We start from the raw sequence: 13,748 nt of genomic DNA on the forward strand, positions 1-13,748 counted from the left end.
GATGCTTGGTAGTTGCTTGATAAAACCAAAGTGTTTGACATTAAGTAAATTGTCGGGAAAACATCCTTTTCCATGGAGGAAATTGTGAGTGCATTAGAAATTCTCAACTTACACTCATGATACTGAGAGAAAACTACATATAGAAGAAAATTACGAAAAAGATTGTAGGAAGTGCTAGATTTTTCATTCTTAAGGCTGAAAGAACCCTGCTTTTTTTTAAGAGTATCATCTGAGCTGATTGAATTTCCTTTAAGTGAGAAACGACAAACTACTTCCAAGTACATGAAAAAACAAGCATACTATCAAATTCGTAGGTCATTTTATTTTTTTACATAAAATACAAACGGCACGATTAAGTAATTCCAATAGAAACATATGATGTAGAGTTCAATTGAAAAATCTACTTTGGGAACATGATGATTGAGGTGAATTAAATAACTAATAGGATAATTTACACTTTGTCTTCAACGGCAAACTATGAACTTAGTTATATGATAAAAGAACTCCTGTACTTCGTCACACCAAACCACTTCTACTGGAGTCAAAAAATTTTCTTTCAACTGGCTATACCTACAGGGTTTGCTTAAAAATCACTCGAGCGAAAGAAGACTTAAACATCATTTCATATTACTACTGTTTTAGGTTTTTTTAGTCCATTGAATTTTTATGTGGGGAGGGAAAAAATATGAATAAAATAAAAACTTAATAATAAATGACACACAATTATCTGTTAACGAAAGGGCAAAGTAACATATTTATACTTTGAATAAAAAGAAGTATGCACCATTAACTTAATGCAAGAGGAACGTAAAAGTGATTCAGTAATGACAAATGAGATTTGTAAATGCCATCGAGGCTGGAGGATTGTTGCAAAAAATGAACTGGGACAAGATTAAAATTTTCATCAAATAAAACTTTTACACCGCATTTTGTGGGTGATTCGTGGAGTTTTGTAACAGACACTTAGATCAATGATGAAAAAAAGGGCAAATATCTTGCATAAAGTTGAACCCTAATGCCAGAAGCATTCTTTCTACTGATTTCTTTCTTTTTTTTTTTTTTTTGAAGAGTTCATCATGAAACCGAAGACTAATACCCACACAAGCAATTAAAACTGGTCTATTTAGGATTATAATTAAAAATTCATAATTGAATTCTTAGGATTTAAATAGAAGTATATTAATATTGCACAGCCAAATTTATGTATACAACAATGCCAGCTTCAGCTCTTCGAAGTGGCCAACTAAATCTAGACAGCAATATAAAGACATACCACTTGAAGATTTCAATTATCGTGGTTTTGAATACCAATTAAGTTTCTAATCTTAGACACTTACTACGTACACTTAGTAAGATTACCTGAGGGCTATTCCGCGCAAAGCAGAGAGCAACCTTAAAATACTATACTAGAACCTACCGATCAGACATCAAAAATTGAATCAATGTACATTGATGGTGTAGAGAGATTTATCAGAAGTTCCGCTAGTCACTTCAAATTGTTTGGTGCCAGAGGAAATTTCCTACTAACTACTGATGACACTTGTGTATTATCAAAACATCAAAATTTTAATAGCTGCGTATGAGTAAATTGTACTCATCAAAGCACCAGGTATTGTTCTAATACCACTTAAGGCTCAAACAGGAGTAAATTAAAAAAACAACTGCCTACACTTCATTAATCACTTTTAATATTTTTCTTTTTTATTTTAAAAATTTGAAGTGTCTCAAGTGACATATATGTGACTGTCCATTCAAAAAGGGTCCTTAATCCTAGGAAAGAAACTTTTCTTCAGAAGAACGATTCTTGACGATTTAGATCGATAAGTCAATATCCTGAAGTTGCCAACGGTTTAGTTCAATTTTTGTGCCAAAAGAGGGCATTTAGTTGCATTTTAATCCAGCTGCTTCATGCCCTGAACACAGCAGTTAAGAATTTTCATTACCCTTCCTCTTGAAATTGGCTTTTCCCAACTACAAACTTCGAATTGCCATAACTACAATCTCGTTTGATTTTTTGGGGGTTTTTTGTGATGAGATGTTTGTAGGACTCCCTTAAATGATGTGGTATCTACAAAGGCTGTCCCAAAAAAACTGAGAGTTGCCTTGGTCTGTGCAAGTATTATAGATATTGAAATACGGTTTGCAGGAACTTGTAGCTTAATTGATTAGCTTTTGCAGTCGCATCTTGCTTCTGAAAATGGGCAAACTTCATTTTGAGTGTTTGTTTGTCCTCACAGAAAGGAAGTGGAGATTAAATAAAAAATGACGCAAAATTCCAGGGGGTTTGCTTATATATGTTGCCGAAAAATCGCTGTAAAAATGTGAATTTTTCATCAAATGAGTTCAATAAGGGCTCATTGGAAAGCTAATAAAATAAACTACAAAATCTTGCAAACTGTATTCTAATATTTTCAATAGTTTGCTCAGAGCAGGCCAACTCCCAGCTCTTTTGGGACAGCCTTTGTATTACCCGATAATGAATTTTCGTGGACTAAGTTCCCTTTCTCTGTGGACAGTCACATACATATTTCCCATAAAAGATTCCTGTGATCACTTTTACCACAAGGTAAGTCGTCAGTTACCTGTGAAATTATTTTCTGTCTTGACCAGACAATCAGCAACTCGTATTTACTGAGATAGCATTTTTTCAAAAATTTAAAGCTATCTAAAGCAAATTTATAAAGTTTAAAGCTTTGAAATGCCATTTGGTTATTACAGTCAGTTATAGTTCAAAATCTATTATTGTGCATGAGGAAAGGACTTGAAGTATTCTTTCAACTCTTAGAGAGTTCCCTGGAGCAGAGGGATTTATCTGGTTATGAAATGAGATCAAATTGAGAAACTGCAAACATTTACCTTAAACTCAAAAATAGTTGTGTGTATGTTTTTCAGTTGTTATGCACCAATACAATATATTGACAGCAAAAAACCAGACCACATATCTCGGTTTGCGACAATGCAGACTTTCTGTCATACTTTATTTTTTAAATGAAAACCACCCAACATAAATTTTTCCCGGTGAGAAGAAAGCTCTGAATACTCCAAGGAATGATATTGATTTGCTCTCCGTCAAAAAAATTAAATGGGAGAAGAGATTTTTAAACACCGCACACAAGATACTTATGTGGTCTGATAGTTTCACTGTCAAGATACCAGCTGCTACTTTCATTGTGTATACTTAAGAATCAGGATAAAGAAGAGAGCTATAAGAATTGAGAGACAAGAAAAATGCAAGACCAAGAAAATGACTAAGCTTACTAGTTTTGGACGGGATTTGATGGACTATTTGAGGAAGTTACAGGACTCTGTAAATATTGGTGCTTCCCCTGGGCTAGGACTGATTGTTTGTTGTGCGATGACAGGGTATCATGATTATTGTTCATTATACTCTTATCCAACACAGCACCATAAGGGTGAAACTCGTTATAACAATTACTGTTCGTATCCATGGGAGTTTCTAATTTATCATCTAAGCTTTGATCAAAGAATGTGCTTTTTTGGGGATTAATTAGATTTTTTTGATGCCCAAACAACATGCTATTGATTTCGTCATGTCTCCTTCTTGGACTAATTCCTTGCGTGGACATAACATGGGAGTATGATCGCGGATCAACTGGATTACTATTTTGATCAGAGGACAAGGCGGCATTATTTAAGAGGTTACTATACATGGCTGCTTTGGCACGGTCTTGGTCTTGCGAGGGTGGTGCTAGTTCATGAAAACTAATCAAGTGTCTTTTGAGGTACAACTTGTTTTTGAAAGTCTTGGAGCACAAAGGACACGTCACACACTCTGGATTGTGAATTAGTCTAATATGCTGTCGTAAATTTGATAAATTGCTGTAAACATGTCCACAGACTGGACAAGGGCGAGGATCTAGAGAATGAGATCGAGATCCTTCTGGACCACCTAAAAGAAAGAAAAAAAAAATTAGTAAGAAAATAATCTAACCATCCATGCAGTAAATAAAATGAATCAGTTTTGCAAATCATTGAGTTATGTTTTGACAGTTAAATCCTATAGATTAGTCAAAAATAGATTAGTCAAAAATAATTAGTCTCTCGATACAATTGCAGTTCCCGCTCGTTTCTTAGTGTTTTTTCTCCTAATTGTGATGGAGTTTCCTTCGAAGAGTATCACAGTTACTTATTGTATTTGGAAGAGGAAATCTTGCTGAGAAAAGATCACATTCTCGATATGTGTACCTTGACTGAAAATCATACTCAAAACGAACTTAATACCCTCGGTCAGTAGATAAACGAACAATTTTCCTGTACTTACTTTTAATGGTGACATCGGCAATTACTTCTCCAGGGAAATTGAATATATTTGCTGCTCCCTCAAGGGAATCCGTGTTTCCTGAGGACACAAAGAGTAATTGAAATTTGATTTTTCTAAAGAAAGAGAAAGGGGGGGGGGATTTAATGTGAAGAGTGTTACTTGTAGGAGAACATAAACGAGCGCTGAAAAAGAGGAGGAAGTAGGTGGCAGAGATTTGATTGAATCAGCAGGATGTGAAAACTTTTAGAAAAAAATCTGTCTCTTTTGCCTAAAAATTTTGTTCAAAAAACGCTACTTGCTAAGATTAAATTTGCAGTGGTCTTGGATAAAAATAAAGTATAAACCTAAAAGAATCCATCAAATCGATGGCTAAAGTGCGCAACCAGGTATCTCCATTTACGATGTTGCAAACTTCCTGTCATACTTGACATTTTCTTTGGAAAACTATATGATGTAATAACTTGAAAACTTCGTTGATCTTTCCTCTCGGTTAGCAGAATATTCTGTATAGATTTTGAGCCACTAAGATGGCTTGTTCCTCTTCGCAGAAATGAAAGAAGAGCAGAAATTTTGAAATCGCAATGGAGATAAATCATTTTGCACTTTGGCCATCAATGTGTTGGCGCAACTTTTTTCAATCAGATAGAAAAATCAACTTTCTTGCTACAAAGTGAAAGTAATTTAACACTCAACGATGCACCTTTCTTCACCCCTGCCTTGAGTGTATTGTTGATCTTTTGTTGCAAAAGAATGTCAGTGAACAGCACTAGATTGCTAAACTACCTAATTATAATTTCATTAAATTCACCCCCACTGGAACAGCTTTCAGCAACAACATTCAGACTAAGTTTTGGACAACCATCTTTGTTCCGGGTTTTCAGACGAATATTCCTCTACGAAGCTAAGGAGTTAAAAATTGTATAAAAATCAACAAATTAACAACCATGGCTTGATCAACACTTTTAAACTGTTTCATTTATTGGAATTGGGGTCTAAAGGTAGAGTATTAGGAAAATTTACCTTGAAACTCCATACTGGAGCTCTGGGACTCAACGTGATTGTTACTGAGAATTTCTGGGTTAAATAGTTGTGATTTCCTAGAGCAAGTTTCACTTGTACCTTCAACAACATTTTTCAGCTGCAAGAAAAAAAAAAGAAAAAATGGTTCATATCAATATTCTTGAGTTACATTTTTCCACTTGAATAAATGAAGAGAATTCCATTTTGCAGATAAGATTAAATAATAAATATGAATGCCCACAAGAAAATCAACCTTGGTCCATGAAAAATTTTCAGGCAAGCCCTTTTTGTCAACTTGGGTTAAAGAATGAATTTTGAGATTTTAATGAAAGGCCCTCTTGTGTCTTCTCGAAGAATCTCAGAAACTAGGCAACATTGAAGATGCAAGAAAGTTTACTCGAAGTTGTGCACTCTAGAATTATGATCTATTTTCAGGCGAGCCCTTTTTGTCATACATACATACATGAGTCGCTTTTATAGCACTCTTTGGCGCTGTGCGACGCCTAATCGCCACAAAACTCGGCCTTCCCACAGGTCATCAGGGAGTTGACACTCCCTCATTTCATTTAATACTCCCTGTCGCCACCCTCTCACTGGGCGTCCCCTTCGTCTCCTCCTAGGAGGAACCCAATCAAGCATCTTTTTTGGCAGCCTCTCTTCCATCATCCTCTTGACATGACCGTACCAGACACACTGTTTGGTCATGACGCCGAACACGATGTCATTTTCAACTTCCATGATATGACGTATTCTCTCTCTTTTGACAATGTGGGTTAAAAAATGAATTTTGAGATTTTAATGAAAGGCCCTCTTGTGTCTTCTCGAAGAATCTCAGAAACTGTGCAACATTGGAAATGCAAGAAAGTATACTCGAAGTTGTGCACTTTAGAATTAAGAACTAATTTAAGAATTGGAGTCTAAGTTGTTGCCCTACAAGAAGCACCATAAATTAAAACTACCTGTACTATTCTAAATGTAGGTATGATTGATTTACCTCCTCAAAATGATTAATCCTTGGTTCATCAAGAAGAGTTGACTTCCGTGACATTTTTTTGACTGGAGGCATGACCTCTTGCTCACAGTCTGGAACCTCTCTTTTGATATTCTCGACTGAAGATGTTGACTGGAAAAAGGTTACCAAAATGTACAGATTTAGAAATTCGAGATGAATAAAATTACTGAAAGAATAGTTTGTTGATTTGATATTACTCAGGAAGTCTGAAGCAGCATGGATCACTTAACGAAGGTAAAAATTTAAACATTTTGTTGTAAGAATCCTCTTCAAATTCTTGTGTAGAACATGCCTTTTGTAATGGAAATTACTAAAATTAACTCCTAACCAAGATGTTAACGTTTTTATTTCGCACTGTTCACAAATAATTTAAATTTCCCCCTCACAAGAAAAATTAGAGTTTATGTGATGCACTGAGACGGATTTGGCAGGCTTCTTAATGAAGCAGAGTTTCTTCCTTGCTCTGTATTGTACCAAGAGTAAACAACATGCAACTCAGCTAAGCCGAAGCGTTGAGATTAAGGCTGCTATATACTTATAGGTACTGCAGAGCCTGTTACGATGACGTTCAGTGTCCAATTGAACGCAAGTAGATTGTTTTTTTCATGAGTGGTAAGTTTGAACTTAAGCATAAAAAAAAATGTAGCTATCTTGATTAGGAATTGCTTTCAAAAATGTTCGTTGCACACATCAGATTCTGCATGAAATTTTGATGAAAAAACATGCATGATAATACTTGAATTTGCAACTTGTCTAGAAGTGAATTGTAATACATCGTGAAGCTGAAACTGGTCTTTTTAATATTGACAAAAACTGAATTAAAGAAAAAAGAAAGTAAACAAAATAATACTTTCGAAGGAAGGAGAATTAATGATCAGATTATTTTTTCTGACAAAATAAAATGAGAGTAGAAATTTATGAATACTGTAGACAATAAGCTACATTTTCATCCATGTTTCTTTCATTATTTTTCTACAGCTGTGACGACAGGATATCATAGACAAAAACAAAGAGACGAAGGAAAACTAAGAAAGAGAGGTACCATAGGAACTGAAGTTGAAGAGGTTTCTGTGAGACCCCGTATGTGAAGCATATCAGCTGTACGTAAGAGAGATGGCATGAGTTTTTCAGACACATTTACAGCTCCAGTGTACACATACTCCAGAATTAGCTTCAATATATTAGGATCAACATCTTGCAGCATGACTATAGGATGCTTGCATGGGTTATCCTGAGAAAAAAAGAAATAGGTGAAATTGCATGAATGATACAGATTTCTAAATCTTAAGGTTTTCTAGTATTTTTAAAATTCCCCAAGTTCATTGCAACAACTTGGTTCATGAATGATTCCGATAATTAATCCATATGAAAGACTGTCACAGAGAGAAAATGCTCAGACATAATTACCACTGAAAAAAAGCAGTGTCATTTATCCAATTTTCAGTGATCTTGCCGATTACAAAAGATATTATCACTACATGACTTATTTACCCTATGCTGTCTTTTTGCAGTTAGTTTTCACTGACATAAATACAAAAAAGGTTGGGCCTGCAAACTGATGATGACTGCTACTCAAAGCTATAATTTTCAAAAACTCTCACCAGCTTCATATAAAAAAAAAAAAAAAAAAATCAAAATTGAAAGTTTTTTCTAAAATTGCATGAGTAAACAGCATTTGATCAGATAATAGGGAGATGAGATTGGATCTTACCCATCCACTACGCAACATTTGCATCAAATTGCAAAATATGGTTAAAGTTGCATATTTCTGAAAACCCTCTCAACCCCAAGAGTTGACGATAAACATAGTGGATTGGTGTGGGAAAAATAAAAAAAAAACACAACTGCAAAATTTGAATGCATGACTCATGTAGCAGTTTAATTTGTTGCACATTCCAACTATTTTGGTAATTATAGGATCACCTAAAAGATTTTAGATGTACGTGAGGCAAGATTTCCTGTTTTGGGTTTATTGCAGCCTATCTGAGTTTCTTTTATATTTTTACTTAGCTAATTGGATTGCGTTGAAAAGAAAGGAACCAAGCCACATCAGCTATTGCCAAATTTAATAGAGCAATTTAATTTTTTACAAGAGAACGATTTTGCGGATTCTTTTGACATTTTTGAGGAATTTGCTTCGTGCTACTCAGAAAATTCACTAAAATTTGCAGAAAAATCCGCACAACCGTTTTCAGGTAAAAAATTAAATTGCCCAATTCAATTTGGCAATAGCTGATGTGGCTTGGTTCCTTTCTGTTTAACGCGGTCCAATTACTTTTATACTTTTTTTTAATTATTGAAAGAGGCTTTCAATAATGGAAAGTCAATTATGCTAGATGAGCTTTAAATTCATTTGACCAGATTATTCAATGGTGTTACCTGGAAAATTTGTTTGAAGTATGGACTAGAAGCAGATAGAATTAACTTGTGAGCTTTGATTTGTTTTGCTCCACAAGAGAGAGTCACATCAACAAAATTTTCATCATTCCAAAAAGATTCAAGTTCTGACACAACATTTGTTTGAAAATTGTTCCACCGTAAACAATAATGCTGGTCGTTGTTCATTTTCTGAAAGTAAATAAAATACTTAATTAGACAATTAGATCATTCAATAAAAGTATGAATATTGAAATTTCAACAATTAAAAACACAAGGAAAATGGGCTGGGTAAATAAGGCTAAACTACACAATAAAATTTTCCACTTTTAGAAGAAGTCTCAATCCCCTTACTACTAGGAGACAAAACGCAATAAAATGAGAGTGACAAAAAATTAAATGTAATCAGCAATAGGTACTTAAGTACCTAATCTTTGTTTTGAATTTTTGCTCATTTTATTTCAGTAGTTTTTGTATCTTGATAGACTTTCGAATTGAGACCACCCTGAAACACTATTGGTAGTTGATTGTGTATTTTGGCTTTTACTTACCCACCTATTTTGCATTTCAACATGGTAAGTCGGCAATCACATAACTTGGTTTGCGACGTCGCAGACTTTCTCTGATACTTTATTTTTTAAATGGAAAACTACTCATAGGCAATTCTTTAAAACTGCCGTGATTTTTCTTCTCTGTGCTGAGAAAATTCTGCACAAACTCCAAGGAATGATGTCAATTGGTTCTCCTTTAAAAAAATAACATAGAGGCGGAGATTTTCAGAGACCGCAAACAAGTTATGTGATTACCAACTTACACCGTCGACATGTGATTACAGACCTATGCTGTCGATTTGTTTCATACCTGCATGGAGCTGTCTCTTGATAACAATCCCTGGCGTTCTACGGTGCCTAACTGCCACTGCACTCTTTCAAGCCACAATCCTTTAGAAGTAAAGCATTTTTGCAATTCAATATTCAATATCATCCCTCCAACCTCTCACTGAATGCCCTCTCCTAGAAGAAACCAAATCTAGGACCTTCTTCCGTAATCTGTCTCCTGCCATTCTCTGAGTACGACCATACCATACATATAAGTAATTTGTATGTCATGCTTCATAGTCTGTTGGGCATTCATGGCCCTCTGAACTATCTTACTCTGGAAGCAACCCTTTGGAAATACCGGCTGATCTGCACTAGAAGTCCGCCTCTGTTCTCTCTAAAACCTCTCGGGTCGTCTGTTTCTTCCGCCATGCTTCACGGCTATAGGTTACCATGCTTTTGACGATTGCATTGTAAATTCTGCTTTACTTACTTGGAGGAAAGCTCAAAATTCATTTTGATTTAATGATCAGGAGCTCTAGCAATATCAATTTTCTTAGACCAATCAATGATCTCAATGATCAGAGCTTCCCTATTTTAGTACATTACATGTGAGGAGGCTCTTGAAAAGGTATTTAACCCGTCCATACATCAAGAAAAAAGTTATCTCCATACGAAAACTGAGCCATTTTCAAAATTGAAATCGACTAGTGTGAAAGACTACGGCTAAATAAGTATAAAACTAAATTAGGAGTGAAGAGGCTAACCTCAAAGCTTGTCTACTGGTTGCACACAATAAGTAGACGGTCAATGATTGAATTAAAGTCCATTAGGCAAGAAAATGTGAGACATTCTACGATAATTAGATGACTTCATCAAAATATCATGGTGCCTCTATAGAGTAACAGGAATTTGATGATAAGTATTCACATTATCACACTGTAACTGTAATCACTTATCACTAATCATATGGCCGCACAAACACAACAATCAGCACAACAATAGCAACCTGGTTGCCAAGTTTGCCCGAAATTAAACTAAAAACATCTAAAAATCCCCGTTGAGATTCTCTGATCGTCCACGGTCCAGCACACCACTTCTGAAACTATCCTGAATGCAACCAAAATAATTCCTGAACATTTTACGGCAGAGAAACCTTTGGGAATGTGAAACTACGTTTTCAAATATCACTCCAGTAATTTATTCTGCAGTTCGGCAACAAAGCGTGCCTTCTTCAACACTGGCGTATAATTTTTTGCCTACTGCCGATTTTGAAGGCAAAATGAGGCCTCGATATTTAGGTCTTCGGAAAATTAAAAAAACTGCAGATTTTCTGAAATCCAAAAGCAGGGGTTCTAAAAGTTCATGAACAAGAGAAAAAAGAAGGAGAGGAAGACCAAGAGGGGGGGGGGGGTGTGTGGTCTCACAAAATCATGATACACGAAACATGTGAAATTACAGCACGAAAAGAATGTGATAAACTGCAGGCAAAAAATGAATTGAATCTATTTATAAATAGGCTAAAATATTAGGAATGAATCATTTAATAAAATATATCCAAGATTTTGAAACTTTTGAGTATTTCGGAAAGGAGATATCTAGGCAAGTCATTTCAGGCGCGCTTTACAGACTTCGGAATAACGACCCACCAAATCGATTCCATTTCACTTTCATTTTATTTAACCTTCATTCCTACGGTCCTACTCTTTCTGCGCGACCTCGATAGCTTGAATACCTCACAATAACCAGCCCAAAATCAAAGTAATCAAGTACAATAACCCCCCCCCCCCCCCCCAAATGAAAAGTCTGTCCACGCATCCGCGGATAATGCGACCGCGGATATTGAAGACTACACCATGCACTATTCTGCCTCTCAGATGCGAGGCATTGGTATAAAATAAAGTATGTGACCAAGCAATCACTTACTTCACTCAGCAAGTTCCTTCTTCGATGATACAACACGATGCGATGTAGTTACACGCGCGATTTCAGTTATCCGCGAACTACGATTCGGCGAGATGTTGAGATTCCGCGGTTGAAAAGCTCGCACGAGCGAACTTTGCCACTGCCCGGTGTGTCGAAAATAGCGAAGGCGGCCAGGCTGGAATCTATCCTACACCGCACCAGGATCCGGCCAAGACTCGAATGATAAAAGCGACGAAACAGAATTATGATGATTATAGAATGGTGGCATGGAGGATGGCGAGGCCAAGTCGAGTCATCATCATTATCCTTAATGACAACACATTTGTTGCGGGCGGAGCGGGGGAGAGGGGCGCAGGAGGGAAGACCATTACGACCGGCTTGCTGCTTCGACTTCAGTCATCATCATTAATCATTGACCATCGTTTGAAAGTGCGCATTATCTCGCCGTGCGCATCCCCGGCGCGGAACGGAAGGAGGGAAGTTTCGTTTTGAGGCACTTACTTATCTGTCGAAATTTTCGTACATACCTTCAAATAAGTTGAACATTCGACCCGGGTTCCTCATTGAGTGGATATATGCGCGTTCAACAGAAAGGAATCAAGCCACATCAGCCATTGCGAAATTTAACTGGGAATTTTTTTTTTTTTATTTTTTTTTTACGAGAAAAATTTTCTTGAAAATTGTAAGGAATCTGCTTCGTACTATGGAGAAAATTTATTGAAATTTGCCCGAAAATCCGCCCAACCGTTTTCATGTAAAAAATTAAACCAACTGATTGACTTTGGCATTAGCTAATGTGGCTTGGTTCCTAATTCTGTTTCACGCGGTCCATTTTATATAGCCTCCAAATAACACTCCTTCCCGAAGATCCCAATAACTCTGGCCTGAATTAAGGGGCTTGGAGGTGGAGGACAACGCGCATAAGTGCAGTTTTTGAAAAAAATTGAGATATTAATTATTTCTAGTAAAACTAGCCTTAATACATATTCTTCGAAAAATTCTTGCTTCAAAATTCAATTTATAAGCGCAAGACTCTCCATTTTTGAACTTAATGGAAAATTTGAAGATGCCTCCTGAAATTATGTCGAGCAGAATATTCTAGCTGGGCGTTTGGGCAGCAAAATAATCAAGATCATTTAAAGATACATAGGCTGTCCCAAAAAGAAGTGGACTGATGCTGTAATTTCCGAACTGATCATTGCAGCGATCTTTCTTGGTCGCGTTTTAAAGATCAACTCAATACCTATCGATTAAGACCAAGATCATCAAAATCGGTCAAAAATTGACCGAGTTATGACGTTTTCCGTGAGAGGAGTAACAATTCAGCCTACCGTTTTTTTGAAGAAAAAATCATACCGAGAGTTACGCGTGTCAAGCTTCATCTCCACTGTATAACTTCTCTCCCGTAATGTTTTCCTTCATCAGTGATACAATATGACTAAAAACCTGTTGGTAACAGTGTCTAGTCGGTGTCCGACTCATGCCGTAACCATAGCGACCAGGGAGGACCGGGGAGACTCGCGCAGAATTCGGCGACAATTTCGCCCGCCAGCGACAGTTTTCGAGTTTTTGTGAAATTGTGAAAGAACAGACAATTTCACTGTCCTTTTCCATAATCCCGAAAAAACGAATGAAAGCGCACCCCAAAGGGGGGGGACTCTCCCATTTTTGAAAAATCTTAAATGGGAATAATTTTGAAGGATTTGCACACTCCTGGGAAATATAAATTATGTTCGAAGTCAGATATTCTAAGGCTGGGCGTTTGGGCAGCAAAAAATAATCAAGATCATTTAAAAGATTATTTAAAAACACCAACCCAAAATAAAAAAAGGGTTTTTTTTGCTTTTTTTCCTGCATAGCGATTTATCGTCACCTTCCAGTCATGGCATCACAAGCACCATTAAACATTTCCGCCCCCATTTCAGGTTTTTTACAGAGAAATTGTTCAACGAAGCTGTCCGAAAATTTCAGTGATTTTTTTGTGTCGCCAATCAAATTCGGTAAAATTTTCAAACAGATTCAACCAGCAATTTTTCCTACCAAAAAATAAAATGGCGGCGGAAATTTTTAAACGTCGCATGGCGCTTTTGATATTTTGGCCGGAAGATGACGACATGTATCAATATTACTTTATCTTAACATCCGCGAAACCCGAATGGGAAGGGGATACTATACCTATCGCAACTTCGAGAGAATTTTAATCATGGGGATAGGAAGCAATGTTGCCAGGGGATATTGCATCAGTATTGGAGGTCAAAATTAGCACAAAACAAAAATGGTGCATTTTTCTTAGCTTGTGTGTTTTGTCCGTTGT

At 36.4% G+C, this 13,748-nt stretch overlaps 1 protein-coding gene across 3 annotated transcripts; it reads right to left on the reverse strand.

The window, feature by feature from the left end:
• Positions 1-302: 302 nt before the first annotated feature.
• On the reverse strand, positions 303-11,648 carry LOC109034643 (uncharacterized). Of its 3 annotated transcripts, none has more exons than XM_019047892.2 (7): positions 11,435-11,648; positions 8,694-8,882; positions 7,357-7,545; positions 6,297-6,425; positions 5,303-5,420; positions 4,283-4,360; positions 303-3,910 (listed from the first exon to the last, which is right to left on the reverse strand). In XM_019047892.2, the coding sequence occupies exons 2-7, from the start codon at positions 8,877-8,879 to the stop codon at positions 3,258-3,260; spliced, it is 1,353 nt and encodes a 450-aa protein (XP_018903437.2). In that variant the 5' UTR covers positions 8,880-8,882; positions 11,435-11,648; the 3' UTR covers positions 303-3,257. The 3 variants fall into 3 exon arrangements, with proteins under 3 accessions (XP_018903437.2, XP_018903436.2, XP_018903438.2); XM_019047891.2 differs by lacking the exon at positions 11,435-11,648 and adding an exon at positions 10,276-10,502; XM_019047893.2 differs by lacking the exon at positions 11,435-11,648 and adding an exon at positions 10,002-10,245.
• Between the last annotated feature and the right edge of the window lie 2,100 nt (positions 11,649-13,748).

This window comes from Bemisia tabaci, chromosome 8 (genome assembly GCF_918797505.1).
Source record: "Bemisia tabaci chromosome 8, PGI_BMITA_v3".
Lineage (NCBI taxonomy): Eukaryota > Metazoa > Arthropoda > Insecta > Hemiptera > Aleyrodidae > Bemisia > Bemisia tabaci.

Coding starts and splice junctions, on each gene's coding strand:
- LOC109034643 (XM_019047892.2), bottom strand. CDS start 8,879: ATGAACAACGACCAGCATTATTGTTTACGGTGGAACAATTTTCAAACA. Junction 7,546..8,693: donor ACTTCAAACAAATTTTCCAG/GTAACACCATTG, acceptor TTTTTTTCTCAG/GATAACCCATGCAAGCATCC. Junction 3,911..4,282: donor TGCCGATGTCACCATTAAAA/GTAAGTACAGGA, acceptor TCTTTCTTTTAG/GTGGTCCAGAAGGATCTCGA.